Source organism: Suncus etruscus, chromosome 11 (genome assembly GCF_024139225.1).
Source record: "Suncus etruscus isolate mSunEtr1 chromosome 11, mSunEtr1.pri.cur, whole genome shotgun sequence".
Lineage (NCBI taxonomy): Eukaryota > Metazoa > Chordata > Mammalia > Eulipotyphla > Soricidae > Suncus > Suncus etruscus.
The window spans coordinates 83722862-83747882 of NC_064858.1; the positions used below are offsets into that span (position 1 = coordinate 83722862).

At 35.0% G+C, this 25021-nt stretch overlaps 2 protein-coding genes and 1 pseudogene across 2 annotated transcripts in view; 1 reads left to right on the top strand and 2 right to left on the bottom strand.

The window, feature by feature from the left end:
* Positions 1 to 25021, bottom strand: part of DNAJC14 (DnaJ heat shock protein family (Hsp40) member C14) — a 1080043-nt gene that overhangs the window by 409147 nt on the left and 645875 nt on the right. The window lies entirely within an intron of this gene.
* On the bottom strand, positions 16783 to 16877 carry LOC126023769 (uncharacterized; annotated as a pseudogene).
* On the top strand, positions 17905 to 18861 carry LOC126022148 (olfactory receptor 6C2-like). The gene has a single exon (XM_049782997.1). The coding sequence runs from the start codon at positions 17905 to 17907 to the stop codon at positions 18859 to 18861; it is 957 nt and encodes a 318-aa protein (XP_049638954.1).

Genomic DNA, 25021 nt, shown 5'->3' on the forward strand with positions numbered 1-25021 from the left:
GATTTATTTTCTTCTTGTTGCGATGGTGTTCTTTCCTTAGAAAGAGCGCACGGCTGCGTAGCGAAGTGGAGCTCTTCGGGAGCCTTTTTTGGCCCACTCCCAAGAGTTTTATGCAACAGGACAGTAGACAAACACACGCAGGCAGCACTCACAATTTTTCAGAGTCAGGCCCCACTGGGCAGGCATAGTTTTCTGTATCCTGCCACTTTTCTATACAAATCTATTGTATAGAGTTTTAGCATTTTCTAAATATAGTATCATATAATCTACAATGAGTGAAAGCTTGACTCTTTTCTTTCCTATCTGGAAGCACTTGATATCTTATTCTTGCCTCATTGCTATGGCAAGTAATACCTATACTATTTGAATAGAACTGTTGAGACTGGTACATTTGTACCACATCTTTTCTTCATTGAGGATAATATTTTCTGTGGTAAACATCTCTGATTACATTGAGGAAGTTTCTTCAAATCCTATTTTTAAGTATTTTTTAATTTTTTAATATATGCTGGACATCCAGATAAGAAAGGAAAAAGTCAAGTTCTCGCTGTTTGCAGATATCATGATCTGTATTTAGAAAATCCTAAACACTCCTCCACCAATAGTCTTGAGAGAAATAGATTCATCTATCAAAGGGGTAGTCTACAGAATTAACAAACAAAAAAATTAATGACCTTCTTATGCACAAAAAATGATAGAGATGAAATAGACATTAAGAAAACAATCCCAGGCCCAGAGAGATAGCACAGCGGTGTTTGCCTTGCAAGCAGCCGATCCAAGACCAAAGACGGTTGGTTCGAATCCCAGTGTCCCATATGGTCCCCCGTGCCTGCCAGGAGTTATTTCTGAGCAGACAACCAGGAGTAACTTCTGAGCACCGCCAGGTGTGACCCAAAAACAAAACAAAACAAAAACAAAAACAAACAAAAAAGAAAACAATCCCATTCATAAAAGTACCACCGTAACACCTTGGTGTCAGGTTAACTATGGAGGAGAATGACCTATACAAAGTCGAATAGAAAACACTACTTCATGAAATAAAAAAGACACAAATGGAGACAAATAGCCTGTTCATGGATTAGGAGGGTTAATATCCTTAAAATGGCAATACTCCAGAAAGCATTGTACATATTCAATAAAATTCCTTTAAGGATACCCATGATATTCTTCAAGAAGTGAATAAAACAATGTTTAGGAGAGTGATTTCTTTCTGCTGTACAAATCCCTTGATTAATACAAAATGTCCATCTTTGTCCTTTATAACTTTCCTGAGTATAAATGTTGCATCATCTGATATTAGTATGGCCACTCCAGCTTTTTTATGGGTGTTGTTTACTTGGATAATTTTTCTCCAGCCTTTTATTTTGAGTCTATGCTTGTTCTGACTATTCAGGTGTGTTCCTGTAGGCAGCAGAAGGTTGGGTTGAGTTTTTTGATCCATTTAGCCACTCTGTGTCTCTTAACTGGTGCATTTAGTCCATTGACATTGAGAGAAAGAATTGTCCTTGGGGTTAATGTCACTTTATATCGAAGTTTGGTGTCTCTGTTGGTCAGTTTTGTCTTAAAGTAGGTCTTTCAGTTTTTCTTTTAAGACTGATTTTGAGTCTGTAAAGTTTCTGAGCTGTTGTTTGTATGTGAAACCATGTATTCTTCATTCAAACCTGAAAGTGAGGTTTGCTGGGTGCAGTATTCTAGGCGAAGCATTTATTTCATTGAGTTTTGTCACTATGTCCCACCACTGTCTTCTGGCCTTGAGAGTTTCTTGTGACATGTCTGTGGTAAATCTCAAGGATGTTCCCTTGAATGTAATTTCTTTTTTTGATCTTGCTGCATTCAGAATTCTGTCTCTATCTATGGGGTTGGTCATTGTGACTAGGATGTGTCTTGGGGTGTTTTTGCTGGGGTCTCTTTTAATTGGTACTCTTTGGGCATGCAGGATTTGATTGCATGTATTTTTTAGATCTGGTAGTTCCTCTTTTAATGATGTTCTTGACAGTTGATTCTTCCTGGAGATTTTCTTCCTGGGTCTCTTGGACTCCAATGATTCTTAAGTTGTTTCTGTTGAGCTTATCATAGACTTCTATTTTCACCTGTTCCCATTTTTTGAGTAATTTTTCCATTGTTTGATTATTTGCTTTAAGGCTTTTTTCCAGTCTCTTCTGCTGTATGGAGTTGTTAATCATCTCATCTTCCAGTGTACTAATTCTATCCTCAGTTGTTGTTAACCCATGGGAAAGCTCATCCATGTTTTTCTTCAATTCATCTACTGAGTTTTTCAGACCTGTTGTTTGATCTGAAATTTCAATTTGGAGTTTTCTCATTTCTATCTTCATATTCTCTTGGTTCTTATTAGTGTTCTCTTCTATACTTTCTTTGAGTTCTTTGAACATCATGCATATTTCGACTCTAAACTCCTTATCTGAGAGACTGACTAGTCGGTTGGCCATGTTCTGGTCATCTGAGTTGCCGTCTTCATTCTCTATGTCTGTCGCTGGCCTGCTTTGTTTCCCCATTTTCACACTTGTATTGTGGGTTTTTCTACATGTTGTGGTTGTATTAATTGGCTAAATGAAGTGCTTCGCTATGCGGCTGCACTCCTCTGGTTTCTTTCTTTCTGGGTGTGTAAACTCGCCTCCAAGGAAGGCTAGCCGTCTGCAGATGAGCCACACACAGGACAATATCAGGCCAAAAATACAGCACATCACAGAAGACAGGCAGATAGGGGTGCTGGCATCTGAGTTCCAGGAGATTTCAGCAGCTTCCCCTTTCTGGGCATGTAAACTCACCTCCAGGGAAGGCTAGCCCTCTGCAGATGAGCCACACACAGGATGAAATCAGGCTGAAAATGCAGCACAGCACAGAGGACAGGCAGATAGGGATGCTGGCATCTTAGTTCCAGCAGAGTTCTTTTTTTTCTTTGTCATTGTTGAAGAAGAGTTTCAAAGCACAGTTGGTAATTTCCAAATTTCTGTCAAGACATGTTTTTCTAAATGTCTGTTCTGCCTATCAGCTTTGTTCAAGTCCTGATGAAGACCCTCCAACAGGAATAGAAATAATTCATGTGGAACCTGTTGACTGTTTCCTTCAAACTGATTGTCTTTCCAATAATCATCTTAATGTCTTTTGGGTTAATATGCCTGTTTGTCCTGCCCACAAGGCTTCTATAATCTTACCAAACTCTTCTGCTTCTTTGCTTATATGTCCCAGTGAATTATAACTATTATTGTCCTCCTTATATGGTTCTGGTAAAAGTAATCAATCAAATTTGGAATAGTATACAGGCATTGTAGTATTAAATTTATGTAACAAGTGTTGCCAAATTCTGAAGTCCAGTGAGAGCAGGACATCATTCCAGAGTGATCTGTGCTATTAATTTTTCTTTCACTGTTTTAGAGAACCACATTTCCCATAGTAAATATTGTGATGCGCCCCTTGCTGTAATGTTGAAATCCTGGTGTGTCTAACACACACAATCACTCCAGGTATCAAAGAATTCAACACAAAATGGGGAAAGAGGACCATTGTCCAAGCATGCTTTCTAAACATACTGAGATAGTCCATACTTAAACCCTCATATGATAAAGTTTGATTGCTTTGCTGATAGGTGAATTTGTTCTGTGTACTGTGTTGGTACCAATTTCTCTAAGAATTAGTCTTTGTGGTTGTTTACCTGATGGGGAAGACTTATTTCCATTTCTGTTTTAATGCCAATCTCTCTAATAAATATCCATTGTGGGGGAAGCGGGTCCATTCCACACTCTCTAAAGAGATGCATTGTAAGAGGGGTGCGTAAGAATCTTACAGATACACTTTTTGATTCAACTTCTGATTGGACCATTTTCCTTTTGCTTTTCAAGTCATTATCATAATGAGAAACTAGTAGAGACTCATCTGGCTTCATGCCAGTAGAGGGCAGCAGAACACCTACCTCAGGGCTTTTGACTTAACCATATGTAATAACCATATATAATTAGTTTTAGTTTGAGTTTATTTTAGAAACAGTTGAAAGAACTCCAGAAACTTTAATTGTGATTTAAGAGTATTCATCTCTCATTGTTTGCATCTCATGATGCTTACTAATATCAAGGATGATCACTATCAGAGCGAACAATGCATAAATTCATACAATACCTTTTTCTTCACTATTTAGAAGATAAAAAGGTAGAAATTTACAGGAGAAAAAGCATTGTTCTCAACCAAAAAGTAATCCTTTGTTATAACTTTGAACCCAATAGATGCAAGCTTAAAAACCCAGGCCAGTGAAATCCACTTAAGAAACTATGGAAACTTAAGAAACCAAGGTTTTGAATGGTTTTGGGGTAGAAAACAACTGGTTTCTACCAGTTGTCAGCTGAGTCCCTGTCTTGAATACCAAAACACTGGAGAGACTTTGGTCAGGAAGCAAACAATAATGCAGAAAATAATCCATACACACTGAAGGATGGTAACATGTTCAGAATTCTAGCAAGCAAAACTCCCACTGCTAAGAAGCAAAGAGCTCAGTGGAGAAAAGCCTGTAAAGCAAGAGACCATTTTCTTATTCCTGGGATTTTTTATGTATATCTTCAACTCTAAATTATAAAATTCTTCTTTTTTTTAATTTTTATTTTTTTCCTCCAGCCTAATTTTTCCATTGTCTGTTCATTTGCTTTAAGTTTTTTTTTTTTCAATCTCTCCCGCTGTATGGATTTGTTATTTATCTCATCTTCCACAGCACCAATTCTATTCTCATCTTCTGTTAGCCTGTTGGTGAGCATATCCATTTTGTCATTTAATTCATTTACTGAGTTTTTCAGGCCTGTTATTTGACCTGTTATTTCAGTTTGGAGTTTTGTAATTTCTGTCTTCATATTTTCTTGGTTCTTGTTAGTGTTCTGTTCAACTGGATCCATGGTTTCTTTGAGTTCTTTGAGTATCTTCCATATTTCTTGTCTAAACTCTACTTATGTGAGAAATTGATTATTTGGTTGGCCTTTTTCTGGTCATCAGAGTTGTCATCTTCATTCTCTATGTCTGATGCTGGCCTGCATTGTTTCCCCCATTGTCACACGTGTATTGAGGGTTTTCTACATGTTGTGGTGCTACTCATTGGCTAAATGATGTGCACGGCCATGCTCCTCTGGCTCTGCCCTTTCTGGGTGGGTTGACTTGCCTACAAGGAAGGGGAGCCCTCTGTGGGTGAAGCCTCACACAGAATCAAATCATGGGCCTGAGCATGCAGCAGAGAAGACAGTCCGGAAAGAAATGCTGGGCTTCAGTGATCTAGCTCAGTTCTTAGTGTGATTTTTTTCTTCTTGTTGCAGTGGCGTTCTTTCCTTAGAAAGAGTGCACGGCTGCATAGTGAAGCGGAGTGGCCATGTTCTTCTGGAGCCTCTGGGAGAGCGAATTTTCTGGGGCCTTTTTGGCCCACTCCCAAGAGGTTTAGGAGACAGGACAGGAGACAAACACACACAGGCAGCACTCACAGCTTCTCACAGTGGGGCCCCACTGAGCCGGTATAGATTTTCCCAGCCTGACATCACAAACAGGGGACCTGCCTTCTGTGAAGTACTGCTTATAGCCAGTTTTCACTTTAGGAAGCAGTTCCTTGGTGCTCTGGCCCCTTGAATGAGCCTCTGGGAGAGCAAATTTTCTAGGCCCTTTTTGGCCCACTCCCAAGAGGTTTAGGAGACAGGACAGGAGACAAACACATACAGGCAGCATTCACATTTTCTCACAGTCGGGCCCCATTAGGCCGGCATAGATTTTTCCCAGACCTGGGATTTTTATTAGGAGAAATTAGAATTCACCTTGAGATGGAGAACAAATTATCTAAATACCAATCCAAAGTGCTGCAATCAAAGATGTTTCCAACAAATGAATAACAAGGTGTATACTGAGTGGGGTGGCAACTGGTTAATATAATACCTCAGAGTATATATAAATGGGCTTAACATGAGAGAAAAAGATTTGAGTATTTATGCCTACTTATTAAGTAATTTCATTATTTGCAAAGGTTTAACAAAGATAAAAATGAAGCTGCTATAGGTGATAGAACACAATCATGTGAAGAGAAAAAATGAAGAGACATATTAAGTGCCAGCAATCTAAAAGGAATTCTTCAGATTAAATATAAGCACTTTAACTTTAAAGATTTATTTATCCCCTATTCCTATTTTTTTTAATAGGCATTCAATTTATCCTAGGATTTTTCCTAAGATCTGTGCAAAAAATCAAGATCTCTAATTACAGAAGAATGACTTTGACAAGCATGACCTGAGCAGAACTTTTCCTGGAACCATAAAGAAAGACCTTGGGGTTTGAAAACTAACATGCCCAGAGCCTGTGGTCAGTCTTATGAGTGTATGCTTCAAGCATAGAAACACCCTGTATATCTTAGGTCAATGGATTTTTCTTTATAATTTCCCTTAATGTTTACTGCACCTATTAAAAAAAGTCACATCTGACCCCTCTCTTATTCTATTTTTCTTTTAATTTTATTTATAGTTTCTAGATAGGGGTTTCTGCATTTTTTATAGAACCATAGAACATGGATCATCTTGTTCTACCTCATATTTCTATGTCCTCCTACAAATTGAGAAAAGAATAAAAAGTGGATGGGACCCAGGGGCCAAGCCATCTGAAGAGCACTGAGTGGAAATATAAAATGGACATTTCTAGGGCCTGAGCAATGGTGCAGCACTAGGGCATTTACCTTGCATGTGGCTGACCCAGGATGGAGCATGGCTCAATCCCCTACCATCCCATAGGGTCCCCCAAACCAGGAGCGATTTCTGAGCACATAGCCAGGAGTAAACCCCTGACCATCACTGGGTGTGGTCTCCCCAAAAAAAGAACAGATCTAAATACCCAAATATAAGTCAATGACAATAGAATCAATAATCAAACTATAATGAGCTATACACAAAATGCACCTGTTATATTTGTAGTCCCAGGGCTAAGGGTGGAGGTATGGAGTAAACATGTAAACATTGGGAAAATTAGGAAGGAAATTTTTTGGCCTGAAAGATATGAGATGTCTCTATCCTTGAAGCACACTGTCATAAGACTGTACAGTCTTTGGGCATGTAAGTTGTCGAAACCCAAAGTCTTTTTTTTTTATGGTCCCAGAAAAAGTTCTGCTCAGTTGCAATTGTCAAAGTCAGTCTTAGGTTTTGCACAGATCCTAGGGAGAAACCTAGAATAAATCTTTCTTTATGGTCCCAGGAAAAATTCTGCTCAGTGGTAGTTGTTGTAGTCAGTCTTCTGTAGAGATTTTGGTTTTGCACAGATCCTGAAACTGAGCATCTTCTGATTTCATCTCACCATTAGTTGGTAAGGTAGGGCAACCAGCCCTTATATTAATTTTTTACTGTCTCTTCATCATTAGGGTGTCAAGCTCCTACCCTGGAACAAGTTGGTTCCAGAGCAGTATTAGGGCCTCCCCCAAGGGGAATTTGATTCCTGGTGCTGGTGCAGGGACATATGCCAGTTCTAGAGTTGGGATATGGGGTTAGGTATGTTGGGCAGTCGATGTCCAATCAATTGAGGTCTATGTCAAGTTCCCATGACAAATATTCAGGGTGAAATGATACCCTGCATTATAAAATATATGAGTTCTTGTCCCTATTAGATAAGAACTTTTTATACACAAGATTTCCCCATTTTAGTGTGCCTGTGCAAAAAGGAATGATGCCATATTATATCATTGGTGCAATTATGGATAAAGATAATATGTTATACAGTTTCTTTTTATTTACTTATTTTTGTAAATATAAATTTTATTTTAATCATAGTGGCTTACATATCATTCATAGTAATATTTTAGGTACATATTAACATAAAATCAGGGGAATTCCCATCACCAAATTATCCTCCCTCCATCTCCATTCGAGTCCTCCCATATCCTCCTCTCTCATCCCCGGGGCTGCCAAAATAAGTGGTCCCCTCTGTGCCAAGCTTACTACTTACTGGTCCTACACTTGTTTGGTCTTTGTACCTGCCTTATTTCCCGCTCTGATTGGGAGGGGGGACTAGATAGTTCAAGTTATGTGATTTTGTTTGAAGAAGAGAAGAGTAATAAACTGGGGGGGGGGATCAAATACTCCAAAAATGGGAAGAATCCTTCTGGAGGCTCTCATCTTAGGTTTGAGAGACGAAGGGGAAAAAGAAGGTGAAACACCACAACAGTAGAGAAAGAGGTGTCAAATAAAATATCCTGTGAGCACTCCAACAATAAAGATAAGCACCACATAAAAGCCATGGTCTTGAGATAAAAAACATGGCAGAGTACATAAGGGAAGAAAAGAAGAAAAAAATAATAAATATGAATGGAGACAAAACTTCAATATCTAAACCAAAACAAAGAAATCGACAAAGACTAGATAAATAAATAAAAATAATTTTTGTGCTTTTTGCCTTTTTTTCCTTTTTTCTTCCCTCCTGGACAGGTACAGTAAATATTGGGGTCATTCAAAAAGGAATTCCCTTGGCCTAAGAGGTACAGGGTTTCTCCACCCTTGAAGCATTTTGTCATAGGATTAACTATAGACTCCTTTCAGGTTCATGTACTCTCCCATTGGTGCTTTTGTGGTGTATGGAAGACTTCTGCTCTGTCCTGGGAGATAAAATCAGACCTCTGTATCTAGAGATCTCGGTATTTGCACAGGTCAGGGAGTGGAACTTATGATGAAGTTTCTTTGCCCTGGTTTTGACCTAAGGTCTTATCCAAGCAAGATTTTTCTACTGAAATATACTAATAAGTAGAACCAGAACTAGCAAAAAGAGCAGGGAGAGGGGATGGGGACATATGAAAATAATCACTCAGAGTTACAACTATTAAGGAAATGCATCTATAAGAATATACAAAGAAGATATAGCTATACCCATTAAGTCTTTTGAGATACTTTGATGGGGGGATAAGATCCAGAGCACATTTTTATCCCATGCTGTGGTCTTTTGGAGTCTGAGAAGTGGTTTGTAGCAGTCAGGGGTTAGGTAGTGTCATAGAGCTGGGGTGGGGGTCCCTCGAGAGACTAATCCAGTAGCAAGCTACAGTCCACATTGACGAGAGATGAAAGAAAAGGGTCTCATAGAATGAGTCAGCAGGATCAGTGACTGCAGTTTCTTGCCTGGGCGAGACATGAGGGGACTGATAGGGTGGAGATCCTTCCACTTTGAGAGCCGGGCAGCAGCTTCCTGAGGCAGGGGAAAGGTCCCAGTTCCTGAGGAGTTAAGAGATGAGGGTAAAAAGGATTAAATAGGGATAGATAATGAGTCAGGGTGAGGGAGTGAGAGGATAAGGGGGATTTTTTAAGATAGTAAATGGGTGGGGGGGAAGGAGGGCTAATATATAATAGGAACTATATACAATACAAACAGGGATTATGAACAATACAGATTAGACAAACAGAGGTGTCCACCACCTACTCACTCACAACCACTTATAGACAAACATTGGAGATCTATTTGTGGGTTGTAGTTGGAGGCCTGATTCTTCTGGATAGGTCAGAACATTTAAAATAAATGAGACTGGCACATCAGGGGATTATTCCAATTTCTAGGCACTTCATTAATGGTGAAAGTAAACTTTACTAAATAAAGTTTTTGGGGTTAGATTGTGCATAGAGCATTTAGTATAAACATAATTTTCACATCTAGAGTAATAAGCAACATGGTAGTAAGCACTATAAAAGGAATCTACACCATGTAGTATAATCAATCGTGTCTTGTGCAATGTGGTTCCTTTCCTGAAAGAAAAATGACAGTGAGAGCTTTATAATATAATAGTAAGTTACCATGATTTGGAATAAAAGTTAATATTACTTTTCACAATCATATTTAACAAACAGGGCCTGTAAGAAAAGTCTATGGAATGCAGTTACCTATTTCGGTAGTGTCTGTGGACATAAGCATTAGATTGTAATAGCAGGTGTAAACAAAAGGCAATAGATAACTTGGAGCATTTTGTCAAGATCTTGTCATGAGGACTGTAATTTGAGTTTAATGTGATAGAGCTCAGAAATAAAAAATTGGAGAGTCCAATTTATATATCCAAGAACCACTGTGGACAAAGAAGTTAAAGAATTATTTTAGACATAATAAAATCAAGGCACTAAAATATACCGATAGTAAGCAATGCATTGGTAGACTATGGCTTCCAATCATATTCTGCACCTGTCTCTGTGGATAAAATTATTAGAACATTATTGTAGGCTTCTTTAGTGAGAGATTCATTGGATACATTGGATACATGTTCAATCTAAGCAGCTGTTTCTGTTTTTGTAGGTTTCTTTGTAATATAAAAGAGAGTAAAGGATTTGTGCATCTTCTCTTCCACTTGATTTGTTTCCTTCTTCAAGCTATACCCTGGCACCTACAGTATTCAGAGTGTCTACCATTTAGGCCATTGTGATTCTTCATGGAGTTAATTTAAATACTACATATGAGTGATATTATTCTATATTATACTTCTTCAGGCTTACTTTATTTAACATAATATTAACATAATATTTTCTAGTTTCATCCAGGTTATATGCAAATTGCATGACTGTATAATTTTTATTGCTATATAGTATTCCATTGTGTATATGTACCACATCTTCATGATACACTCATCTGTTGTTGGACAACAGATCAGGTACTTTAATTATGAAAATTTGTCAGCAATGATAAAATTGTCTGTTGATTCTTCATGAGCTTCTGGAACTCCAAAGATTCTTATGTTTTTTCTATTGACGTTATACCAGAGTTCTATTTTCATTTGTTCACATTTTCTAAGGATTTTTCTGTCACCTGATCTTTTTTAAGACTCTTTAAAGCCACTTCTTTTGTATGGAGTTGTTATGCATCTTATCTTCCAGCTCACTGATTCTGTCCTCAGCCACTGTTGCTCTGCTGGTGAGGCCTTCCAGTGACTTTTTTCCTTTCACCCACTAATTTTTTTCAGCCCTGTTATTTCAGTTTAAAGTTTTCTCATTTCTATTTTCATATATTCTTGAGTCTTTTTTTTGTGGTTCATTCAGTTGAGTCTATGCCTTTTTCTCTAAAACCTTATCTGAGACACTACATAGGTGGTTAGCAATTGTCAGGTCAATAGAGCTACCATTTTATTCTCTCAGCAGGGTAGAGGTCTACATTGTTTTCCCATTGTCATGCTTTCAGTGTGGTGCTTTTAATTGCCTTGCTAGGTTTCATTGACTAAAAGTATAAAACTATGAACCAGAAAGAAGTGTTGTGCTCCTCTGCGCTGTCACTAGACCTACACAGCTAGGTCCTGAGCACAAAGAGGAACCTGGGACATTTCTCTTATTCTGTCCCTCTGGACATGCTTTCCTGCATGAAAGTTTCTATGATTAACATTATTGCTCTGATATTATGAGTGTGTAGAAATTTTTAACATATATCTCAATGAGAAGAGAGCTATCAGCCAAAATCAAATAGTGACATGCTCCTATTGAGTCTCCAACTTCACTCATAGCTATAAATTTTCAGATTATGAAAATTGGTACTGCTCAGTATTATAGAATAATGGAAAGGATCTTTGAATTTATGAAATATTGTGATTATGCTGAAGATAATATTGAAATGGTAGATAGTAAAATATACTTAATGTTGTGTTTTGTGTCAACACACATTACTATGTAAAACTAATTATGCTTATTAGTTTGATAACTTCCTTATGAGTATTGATTACAAATTATAGTGATGAAAATATTGACTATTAACTAGTTCTTCCTTAATAAGACTAATGTATGAGCAAAAACAAACATGAATTCTCCTAATAATTTAAGTAATATTTTTACCAAATAATAATCAAATAGCTGAGAGTTGATTCAAGTAGTTCTGTTGTGCGACAGAATTCATCATCTGATCTATGCATTTCATATCTCTGTGGACACTGTCCCATTGGTACTTGTTAACTTTTTACTCCTGAAATATTAATTTCCCTACAGATTCATGAGTTTCTCGAATAGGATCATCAAGACACATTTGTTTGTATACTCAACATTTCCTGTATATTTAAACTGTTAAAACCAACAAATTATATTCTAACTCTATTAGTTAAAACTTAAATATAATTTTTCTTGGCATTTAAAATCTCAGATTATTATTGTATTAATAGGTAAATCCAGAGGGAGAATTATTAGCATTTATTGGACACTATATGTTCAAATTATGTTCCAATATGTTCCACTTTATTATTTCAGTCACTTAATCAAGGAGACATTATTTGCAGTTTAATAGAGATAGCAACTTTCTTTAGATTTCCTCGCAGATTGGGTGGAAAAAAGAAGAAAAGGTACTATTTTCTCTTTTCATATGGATTATCGCTTTGAATTTGAAGGTAGTCTTAACTAAAATAGTATGTGGAAGTTAAAAACAGATGCCAAAGTTAACTCAAAATTATAGTCATAATACTTAGAAATTCTCATATTCAAGAATAAAATCTGGATTAAATTTCCAAGATATTAATGGGGAACCACAGGAAATAATTATGGTGTGTTTGTAATTTATGCACTTATAGTTTAGAAAAAGAAGCAATGAAAGCTGTGTAAAAGTAGACTTCAGATAAGAGTAAGTTTTTATCATTCTGCTAAGAAGGAGAAAAGATTTACAGAGAAATCTATCAGTATCTTTTATATTATATAGCTAAAAATGAATTTTTATATAATTTTAAGTAGTGCTCTTAGAAGATATCTAAATTAAGGATCAGAATAGTTCCATGTAAAGATGTACTAACTACCATAATATGAGTCAGGTAAAACATTCTTTAAAGTTTTTCTTATTCCTGAATCTTGGACCTTGATAATTCAAAATAACCTGAAATGATGAAACTATCCATTCTAATTCTCAAAATTTATATATTATCAATGATTATGCATCGAGAAAAAATAATGAACTAAAAATAAAAATTTAATACATAATAAACTATTTAATATAACTTAACTTCTCTTTAAAGATTTATACTTCATTATAGCAATCTTAGTCCTAAAAAATCTATAGTAATCATTGATTGAGTTAGAATTTTTAACTTCTGATATGAGGGTTTTTTTTCCTGGGAAAGATAAAAGCTCTCACCAAGTTCTGTTTCTAACTTGATGAGAAAATAGTGAAAGATGCCATACAAGAAAATAGCACATGTAAAACATAAAACAAGAATTATATGTTTATTGGTAATTGAAGCATTATTTGTTTAGTGAAAATTAATAATAATCTTTTAGTGAAGTATATTGATTGAAATAAGATAACCATGTGGAATAATGTGGTATACCTCAATTGAAAGAGTGACAACCCCAAACTGGAGTGCATATTTTGCATTCTATAAGTATCTATTTGAGTCTCATCAAAACATGGACTACAGAACACCCCTGAGAACAACCCTTGAGCACTGCCAGGTGTGTCCCAGAATAAAACAAAAAATAAAGTATCCTGCTTTGTAGAATAAAACTGGAAATAATAGCTCAGAGTAATAAGGCCCCAAAATCCAGGACTTTGAAAAATATATTTTTTTCTCTTACGAATAATGGGATTATACACTAGGGAAAATATTCTTTGTGTAAAGCAAACAATTTTATTTAGATAAATTTTCTTACAGAAATATTAGTGAAGAGGAAGAGATACATGGCCAATAGAGGACATGGAATTCTTCAGAATAAAAGAATCTGAGAGTATACATCTCAGATTGAGTTGCTGGTAAATCCTCTAGGGAAGAGTGTGTGTGAGCACACTTTTAAAGAACTAATTTGAGAATAAGTATGGGAATAAGTATAAGAAGCACTTTATTCAGTACCTGTTTCTTGGCATTTCTAAAGTAATTTTAAAGTTTTTATTATATGCAATGTAATATGGCAAGCAAATAAAATAATTATATTTATTCAGTAATATTTAATGGTATGAGGAAAATAAAATATTAAAGCTTTAAAACAACAGTAAAGTGAGGCTAAGTGAGGAAAGCATGTTATTTGATTTATTTTTACAAATAATAAATAAGGGGGCCAGAGAGATAGCAAGGCATTTGCCTTGCATGCACAAGGATGGTGGTTCGAATCCCAGCATCCCATATGGTCCCCGAGCCTGCCAGGAGCGATTTCTGAGCGTAGAGCCAGGAGTAACTCCTGAGCACTGCTGGGTGTGACCCAAAAAAATCAAAAATAATAAATAAAATCCAAAATTTATGACTTTGGAAAACAGAATCATGTGAAAAACAGTCATGTGTAAAAACCATTACATATTTATGCACAAACAGAAAATAAAGAGAAATACTAGTGACATACTCAAATGTTGGTAACTGCAGGAATTTTCTTTTTTTTATGGTATTTCTTTTTCTTTTTTAAATCTTATTAAGACCAATGTGAACTACAAGTCTATCACAGTTATATTTAAGGTACATAGTGATAGTGAATTAGGGTAATTCTCACCACCAGTGTTGACCTCTCTCAACAACCCTATTCTCAGCATGCTTCCCTTACCTCCATCCATAGCCCCTGGACTGCCATCTTAACAGGTCCCTTTTGTGTATAACTTGTTGTAGTTTGGGTCTCTTGATTCTATTATCAATGACTTTGGGTTGGGTATTTAGGTCTGATCATTTTTTAATTTCCACTCAATGTTCATGGGGCTGTTTGGCCCTGGTACCTACCATCTACTTTTTTTTTTCTTAATTTATTAAGCAGAACAAGATGTTTTGTATTCTATGGTTCTGTTGAAGATAAAGAAAGGATAAAAAAGGGAGGAGCCCCAGTCAAGAGGTCATAAATATAAATTTATTAGAAGAAGAAAAAAAAGAAAGGGGGGACTGGTGTGGCAAGATTTTTTTTTTTTGCATCAGCACAGTAAGTATTGGAAAAATTAAAAAGGAATTTCGTTTGACCTAAGAAATACAGTTTCTCTCCCTTGAAGCATATGTCATGAGAAAAAAAAATCTTTAAAAAAGAGGTCAATTACATTGTTCATTGTAAATCCCGGGGTCTATTTATGTTGCCCGAGAACATTCTGCTCAATTGTGGTTGTCAAAGTCAGTCATATGTAATTACAGATCTTGGTTTTTGTTTATTTCCTAGTATGAGGTCTAGGATAGTCTTTCTTTATGGTTCCAGAAGTTTTGATTATTCAGAGTTGTTGTACTCAGTCTTCTGTATTCAGTGAATTTGATTTTTGCACAGATCAAAGAATAGAGTGTTTTCTGATTTCATCTCACCAAGGAATTTTCTTTTCTTTATAAATTTTATTGGCTTCAGATGAATGTCATTAATGTATATGTATTCAATATACTACGGAGGACTAGATACTATTATCTTTAAGATAAAAATAGTAAATAGTAATAATCTAAAGTTATTATTAAAAGAAGAAAGTCATAAAATAAGGTTCAATGTTAAAAATATTTCTAAGTGTCATTTTTTTCTCTTGAATTATTCTAACAATGATGTAAAGTTAATTTTAAATATCATCTATCCATTTTCTGATAATTTATTGCATGGGATTTTAAAAATATTTTTATTCTATGTAGCAGGTTAACACACAGATATTAAATTTATTTTATAATGTAAATACATTGGGTTACAGCGTTAGCAGAAACTTTATACACTAGCTAAGTACTAAGAAGGGAAGAAGTGGTGTATTAGAGTATGAAGGGCACGTATGCATTATTTTAGGAAAACAGTCTCTTTATAAATACATATAACTAAAAGGCTCCCGACACTCAGACATCCCATTTAACGCATTAACTTATACAGCATAATTTTAAGTGATAGTTAAGCAAACCATTTAATATGATGTCAATTCTCTTCAAAAGAAAATATTTTTATCTTCCCTTTGGATAGAAAAAACAGCAGTTAGGACAACACTTGTAGCATAAAATTATTTATATCACAAAATAAGTGGTGTCTCAAGGTAATAGTTCACAGTAGCCAATTATCAAAAAATTCTCAATGATTTTGAGAAACAAAGAATACATGACAAGCTAATATTTCAATAAGCCAATAGATATTAGAATAACTAAGAAGGAATAATTAATCACCCAGAATCACAATATTAAAGCTAATCACAATATTAAAACAACTGTTTAAGCTTTGGATTTAGTTTGACAGGGTTCTTACTCCTTCTAGGACAATAATGCAACCCTTTACTGCAACAATTGAGTTAACAGGTAAAAGGTATGGGAATGAAGATGCACTCAAAGTCTTTTTGTAAGATATGGAAACAGTGACTTTTCTGGCATGATTCTCAAAAACTGCAAGCAGCAGACAAGGAGAAAGTTATCAGGAAATTTATAAACACAAGTAGTTATTATTTCAATTTTTAGCAATATCCACACCTTATAGGAACATTTTATTTTATCTCATGTCATGTTGTTCAATATTATTGTAATTTTTCTGTTTGTCTGATTCTGTTTGCCTTGCAAGTAGTTAACCTAGGACCACCGCATTTCGATCCCCTAATATGGTCCCCCAAGCCAGGAGCGATTTCTGGTATTTTGTTTTGTTTTGTTTCGTTTTGTATTTTTCAGCCACACCCAGTGACGCTCAGGGTTTACTTCTGGCTATGCACTCAGAAATCGCTCCTGGCTTGAGGGAACATGTGGGATGCCAGGGGATAGAACTGCAGTCTGTACTAGGCTAGCTTGGACAAGGAAACACTTTACCGATTGCACCACTGCTCCGGCCCCATGCCAAAAGCAATTTCTGAGAGCATAGCCAAGAGTAACCCCTGAGTGTCACCTGGTGTGACCCAAAAGAAATTTTAAAAAAATGATCCTGACTTGTCAAAGAAAGTGACAATTATTATTATTATTATTATTATTATTTAAATATGGAACGCTTCATGAATTTGCATGTCATTCTTGCTCAGGGGCCATGCTATATCGATCTAATTTTAGTATGTGCTGCACGACTAGTATTATTTTTAAGGCGACTTCTTTAGAGAAAAAAAAATAACCAAAAAATCTGTTCTTTTACCAAGTCATATTCTTTTTCCTCTGCCCATATTGAAAACTTACACAGCCTTCTTTAATTAAATAAGTAGATTTTATAAGAATTGAGAACAAAAAATGTCTATGAATAAATTTCAGAATGCCAATAAATAGCATGGATGATTAAGGATAGGAATCTATTCTCTAGGGAAAATGATAAAAATATCTCTTTACTTATTTTCTAGACTGTCACGATGGATGCGAGGTTACCTACAGTGGTTATGTAGAAAAATACTTATAGAAGAAAACAAATCTGAGACTATTCAAAATAATAACTGTAGAGAGGATAGAGTCAAATATTTTAGCTATTATCACTAAAAGGTGACAAATAAGAAACTAGAGAACTAGACTTGGAAAGGTCATAGTACTCTCTGCTTGGAAGATAACAAATAGCAAGTATCCCTAGAATATGAAGAGTAAGAAGTTGTTTGAAAAACACAGGTGATCTAAAATATGGAAATAGTAATAGTAAGTAATTGGTGGTATTATACTCTTAGGAATTGAGACTTATTTATTGATAAGCTGCCATGATAGAAAGGGGACAAGTGTTTTCCTGTTTTTTTTTTATTAATTAACTTCCTTATCCTCCACTCTATAATGAACACTGGGGAAATTCTGATTGATGCTCTAATCTCATCAAAATGAGACACTCATTGTATCTATATTTTTCTAATATTTTAAAACTTATCCTGTTATGTAAGTATAAATTTAATGATATATAAATACTTTATACATGATATTTTGAACACAAAAAGCATAATTTAGGGAAATGAAGCTAGTACATTCAGTTCCAGAATAAATTATTGATGACTAACTAAAAAATTAAAAGATTTTTCTAATTGCTTGCCTACCTATGTTTCTTTATGTAATGTACTAAAATATTATTTTAATTTTATTTCATTCCACAGGTTCAAATTTGATGATGTATTAACATGACCAATATGTTTCTGAAGAGAATGATGAAAAATCATTCAATAACAACATTCATCCTGGTAGGATTAACAGATGACCCACTTATACAGATTTTCCTTTCCATAATGCTATTTCTCACCTATATTTTCACACTTATTGGAAATCTAATAATTGTCATTATCACTCTGGTGGATTCGCACCTTAAAACACCCATGTATTTTTTTCTTCGAAATTTCTCCATATTAGAAATAATATTGACAACTGTCTGTGTTCCCCGATTCTTGTACAGCCTGACAACTGGGGACAAAAGTGTTTCTTATAATGCTTGTGCTACTCAGTTATTTTTTGGGATCCTCACTGGGGCAACAGAATTTTTTCTTCTAACTGCCATGTCCTATGACCGTTATGTGGCCATTTGCAAGCCATTACACTACACTAACATCATGAGTGAAACAGTATGTACCATTTTTGTTGGTTTATGTTGGGTATTGGGATTAATTGTCATAGCCCCACCACTTTGCATGGGCCTTCAGCTAGATTTCTGTGATTCTAATCTCATTGACCATTTTCTTTGTGATGCATCTCCTCTACTAAAAATAATTTGCTCAGACACTCAATTGATAGAGCAACTTGTTTTAATCATGGCTGTGATGACTCTCATACTTACACTAATCTGCGTGATTGTTTCTTATACATACATCATCAAGACTATTCTGAGACTTCCTTCAGCTCAGCAAAGAAAAAAAGCTTTCTCCACCTGTTCTTCCCACATGATTGTAGTTTCCATTACATATGGAAGCTGTATCTTTATGTATATCAAACCTGCAAAGGAAGGAGTAGCCTTAAATAAGGTGGTGTCATTGCTCAATACTTCAGTTATCCCTTTGATGAACCCTTTCATTTATACTTTGCGAAATAAGCAAGTGAAACAAGCCTTCAAGAACTCAATTAAAAAGATGGCTTTTCTTTCAAAGAATGAGGAAACTAAAAAGACTTTTTAACTTGAAAATATATACTATGGAAAAAGGCTCATGGTGGCAAGATATGAATTCCCTGATATTACCTCCTACCCTGTACCACAAATCTACAGCTCCACTACCTATGGAATATTCTCCAGTGTAAGCCACAGACTGGGTCATAACTCAGTATCAAGAAAATTCTAAAAATATAAATCTTTCTAAATATTCTATCAGGCCAACCAAAATAGAAATTAAATATAACGCATGAAAAATCAATACTTAGAAGATAATACAATCACCATGTTAACATTAGGAAATCCCTGGAATTTACTTTTTTTCTGGAAAGAGTTGTAAACACAACCATGAAAAATCAAGGGTATATCAGAAAAAGTACTGAACTTGGCAATCTTGGAAGGAGATGGAAGGCCAATCCTCCACTCTGCTGAAAACACACCTGCTGCATCCATCACCCATAGTAACTGCTTTGCCTATGACCCTGACTGGCCACTCCTTTATGATTCTCTGTAAAGACAATATGATAAAACTCTAGGTATGGTATGTGTGCTGATATCATAAAGAATTTCTTTGGAGTATGGGCACCCTCTCTCCCTTAAAAACACATCCACATTCTCCTAATTCCAGAAGACCTGGCGGCTAAGAACATGCCCCCCAAAAATTTCTTGACAACTTTATTTGTTTGAAGCTGTCATCCCCATAGGAATAGACCAATTTTTAGGTGTTAATGTGTAGCTGAGGTCTTAATATCCCTTAATATTTGAAACAAAAGAAAGAACAGAATGGTCAGCGATAAATAAGAGCTTATTAAACCTTATATCAATGTTTTATTGACCTCATTTAAGATACAATAATTTTCATAAATTTGCTTGTCAATGCATTACTTTTTAAATTTTCTTTCTTTTTTATTCTTATTCTTTTTAAAATAACTTTGTTATCATTTATCTGGAAACAAATGTATTATGTCAACCATGTGATGCATTTTCTTTAAATAATGTAAATCTTAAAAAATAACATTAAAGAAAATATCAAAACACTACAGGCTTACGTCATGAAAAAGAAAATATTCAAATCAATAACATTATATCATAGTTAGAGAAACTTTTTTTTTTGTTTTTGGGCCACACCTGGTGATTACAGGGTTACTCCTGGCTGTACTCAGAAATTGCTCCTGGCAGGCTCTGAGGACCATATGAAATTCTAGGGATAGAACTAAGGTCCGTCCTGAGACAGCCGCATGCAAGGTAAATGCCCTACCACTGTACTATTACTCCAGCCCCTGTAGTTAGAGAAACTTGCAAAACAACAAATAAAATAAAGAATGAAATAAAAAAATCATAACAAAAATTAATGACATAAAATTGAGAAAACAATACAACAGCTCAATGAATCCTGAACTTTTACTTTAAATAAGTAAGGAGTATTGACAAATGAGAAAGAAATTAATTCTAAATCCATCAGAGATAAAAAGGAACATCTTATTCAATTAAGTATAGTGTTCCACTATGACAATGTGAGGCCATTTGTTAACATCTACACCCAAAATACAAAAAACATTAACTTAGAATGATATATACATCTGTTCATTGCTGTGCATAATAGCTGTTACTTAAAAAAAATAAAACTTCAATGGCAGGTAATGGATACATTGAATTGTACATACATCAAACCATAACTATTGACACTATTATAAAATGTATATCTAAAGTAGTATAATAAAATAAAATCAATGGTATATATACACACAATAGAACATTGGAATGGAAACTATAAAATTAAAATCTTGCAACATTTACTGTAACATGGATGTAACTGGAAGAAATTAGATTAAGAGAAGTAAATAGGAGAAAAATAAATATCAAACAACTTCCCTGACTTGTACAATGAGAGAGAAAACAAAATAATTGACAGTACTGAGCAACAATTAACCTTGGACCCATTAATATCTATAAATAAATTATAAGACAACTGAACATTGATTATATGGAAACTAAATACAAAAATTATATAACTTAATATTTTCATTATACTCTCCATAACCTAATATATATTTATTTCTCAATATCTTTATAATAGAATAACTAGATATGTAATATCTATTGAATATTTATTGTAAATGTATGTAAGTTCTCCACATTTAACAGTGCATTTAATCTATTAGAGAGGACAAAATATGTAAATATCTGACTTTTTATTACTTTTAAAACATGCAAAACTATTATAAATAATATTAAAATGTTGGTGGTAGTTAAATTTTGGTCATACAATGTTCTGACAACCATTCACTCATCAGTGTTCACTTCATGCACCAGTTTTCAAAGGTGTCCTTCTTATCTGCCCCCTCCCACCATGCCTCTATAGCATATACTTTTTCTCTCCCTTTATTACCCTTTTTCTTTCAGGCACAATGCTTTGAAATACTGTTATTGAAGCAGTATTATGAAGATCATTTCTACAGTTTTCACCTTTTGTCTAGAATAATTCTTTCCAACTGTTACTGTCATAGTCGTTTCTTCTCTGTCCTAATCACACTTTCTTTTGATCATTTCTACTGTCTTTGGGTATTATACTCATAGTAATTTTATCCTAAGGATAATATACCTGTCTCTTCTCTTCTGATTTCACCCTATGTGAGAGCTCTATATATTCATGTTTAACAAAATTTATGACTTTATCTTTCCTACAGCTATAAAGTATTATTCTATTTTGGAGCTGTACTATTGTATCTTTCAGGGCTGGAGATATGGTACTGAGGTTAGGGCATTTGCCTTGCAAATAGTCAACCTGGGTTTGATCTTCAGCATCATATATGGATCCCCAAGCTTGCAGAAAGATATTTTCTGAATGCAGTCAAGAGTAACCCATGAACACAGCCAGGTGTAGCCCCCCCAAAAAAAACTATTGGATTTATCCATTCTTCTCTTCTTATACACTTGTACACTTTATTTTTGATGTGGCTATTGAAAATTGTAGAAATGAATATTAGAAGTAAAGGTGCCATTTTACATTGTGTTGTTTGGCATCTAGGTTATATTTCTGAAGAAATATGGCTAGGTAATATAGGAGCTCAATTTCTAGATTATTTAAGAATGTCTAGATTGTTTTCTGAAATGATTGACTGAACCAATTTACATTACCATCAGCAGTATATGAAACTTACTTTCTCCCATCATGCATATTAACACAGGTTGCTCTTGTCATTTTTCATGCCAGGCATGTCCTTCTGCATGCAAGGCAAACGCTCTACCTCCATGCTATCTCTCCAGCCCCTTACCCCATTCTTGATAAAAACCCTAATTAAGATAAAAATGAAATAAAATTATCTCAATATAGTCAAGGTCATCTATCACAAGCCAATGGCAAATATTATTATCAATGGAGATAAATTAAAAGCCTTTCCCCTAAAATCTGGTACCAGAAAAGGCTGCCCTCTCTCACCACTCCTATTCAACATAGTACTGAAAGTACTTGCCTTAGCTATTAGGCAAGAAAAAGAAATCAAGGACATCCAGATAGGTATGGAAGTAGTCAACCTCTCACTGTTTGCAGATGACATGATACTAAGAAAATCCTAAAGATTCTATCACAAAGCTTCTAGAAACAATAGATTTATATAGCAATGTGGCAGGCTACAAAATTAACACACAAAAATCAATAGCCTTTTTATACACCAAGAATATTTTTTAATTATTGTTTTATGCAATGAGTCATAGTCATTGTCAGAAAATTTAGTAAGCTTTTGTTGCTAGTTGGTCATTATGTTACTTCTTTTCTAACTGAATATTAGGTGGTTCAGGTACACATTTGAGACTAAATTCATGTGTTCCTATGGGGATAATAGTAATAAAAATAGAGTTGTCCTATGATCCATGAAAGTGGCAGGCTACAAAGTTAACAAGCAAAAGTAAATAACCTTTTTATACACGTATAATGCTAGAGAAGAAATGGACATTAAGAAAACAATCCTATCACATTAGTGCCTACACACTCAAATATCTATGGTCAACTTAACTAAAGAGGTGAATGACCTATAAATAAAACTATAAAATCCTGCTTCAAGAAATAAGAGAGGACACAAGGAAATAGAGACATATACCCTGCTCATGGATTGGCAGGATTAATATTATTAAAATGACAATATTCCACCCAAAATTGTACAGATTTAATGCAATCCCTCTAAAGATAGCCATGAAATTTTTCAAAGAAGTGGATTAAACACTTCTGAAATTCATTTGGAACAGTGAACACCCACGAATAGTTAAAGCAATCCTTGGGGAAAGTAATATAAGAGTAATTATTTTCCCCAATTTAAACTGTATTACTAAGTAATAGTTATCAAAACAGCATGGTTGAGAATAAAGAAAGATCCTCAGATCAGTGGAATAGACTTGAATATTCAGAGAATATTCCCCCGACATACAATCAACTAATCTTTGATAAAGGGGCAAGAAATCTAAATTGGAGCAAGGAAACCCTCTTCAACAAGTAGTGTTGCCACAGCTGGTTAAAAAATTACCACTTACAAAAAAGCCACTTTCAAAAAAGCAAACTCAGAGCCCCAGCTAACACCATGCACAAAAGCAAAATCCAAATGGATTAAAGACCTTGATATCAGGCCTGAAGCCATAAGGTATATAGAACAACATAGGTAAAATACTATATGACATTGATACTAAAGACATCTTCAAGGAGGAAACAGCACTCTCCAAATAAGTGGAAATAAATAAGCACAGATAAACAGATGGGACTATATTAAGATGAGAAGCTTCTGCACCTCAAAGGAAATAGCACCTAAGATACAAAAGCTACCCACAGAATGAGAGAAACTATTGACCCAATACCCATCAGACAAGGAGCTAATCTTCAAAATATATAAGGTGCTGACAGAACTTAATAAGAAATAATATAATCCCATCAACAAATAAATATATATATTCATATATATTCCTTCCTCACACTTATATTCATTGCAACACTATTTACAATAGCCAGACTCTTGAAACAACCAAGATGCCCTTCAACAGATGGAAGGCTAAAGAAACTGTGGTACATATACACAATGGAATATTATGCAGCTGTTGGGAGAAATTAAGTCATGAAATTTTCCTTTAGTTTGATGTACATAGAATCTATTATGCTGAGTTCAATAAATCAAAGGGAGATATAGAGAGTCACGGAATAGTTTCACTCATCTATGTGTTTTTGCTGCAGGTGTCTTGCGTTCCAGCAATCCTAGTGGGGGAAATAACCTTCACTTGAGGAAAGCGGCTGAACATGAAACAGTGAAATATAAAATAAATGATGACCATACAAAGTATTGTATATGGGACCTGTGTCTTCTGGCAGATGTGAGACAAATTTAATCTTCCATGTTAGTAGTATACAACTGGCAGAACCAGTCTTAGGCATGAAAGGAATTTCCTCATTGACAAAAGGTGGAAGTCATAGAAAAACAGAAATAATAACAATGGCCCCTGCTAAAATATACATATCAAACTAGGTATTTCAGATGAGAAGGATCTTACTAAGACATCCTGAGCTATAAAGGAGGAAGTAATATAATAAAGAGAAGGAGGTATCACTGGATTATATTATGACAAAAAATGAAGAACTTGTTTTGTTGCAATTTGGGGCTGGGCCCAGAGGGCATCTAGCAGAGAAGGTAGAAACTGTTTACTATCAGAAGCTGAAACCAGAAAGATAGATTTTACAAGTTAGCTGGCTGACTTGCTTTTAAGATGTGAATTTGCTGACCAGTAGAGAGAAAGCTTTTTGTAATATTTGATGCTGGAATTTCTCTGAGCAAAAGGATTTGATTGAGGCCATATTTTGGAGTGTGATTTTACAAGGGAGAGATAGCCAAATATCAGAGAAATGTAATGTCAGTACCATGGCATGAATCTCAGAAATATTGCCAGTAATCCACATATGGGGAAATCACTACAAGCCTGCTGAGCTCAGCTCTCATTCCAGGAAAATCAGGGGATACATCTGGTGGGCCTACTGAATTCCCCTTAAATGGAGGTGTCTTGTGTCACAGCATGACTGGTTTTAAGAAAAAAAAAAGACATTGAAATAATTACCAGAGATGAGGGCCAGAAGAACCAGCTCAAGATATAAAGCTCACCACAAAGAGTGGTGAGTGCAGTTAGAGTAATAACTACACTGAGAACTATCATAACAATGC

What these genes read in the sequence shown, in the direction of transcription:
- LOC126022148 (XM_049782997.1), top strand. Translation starts at nt 17,905, where the DNA reads ATGATGAAAAATCATTCAATAACAACATTCATCCTGGTAGGATTAACA.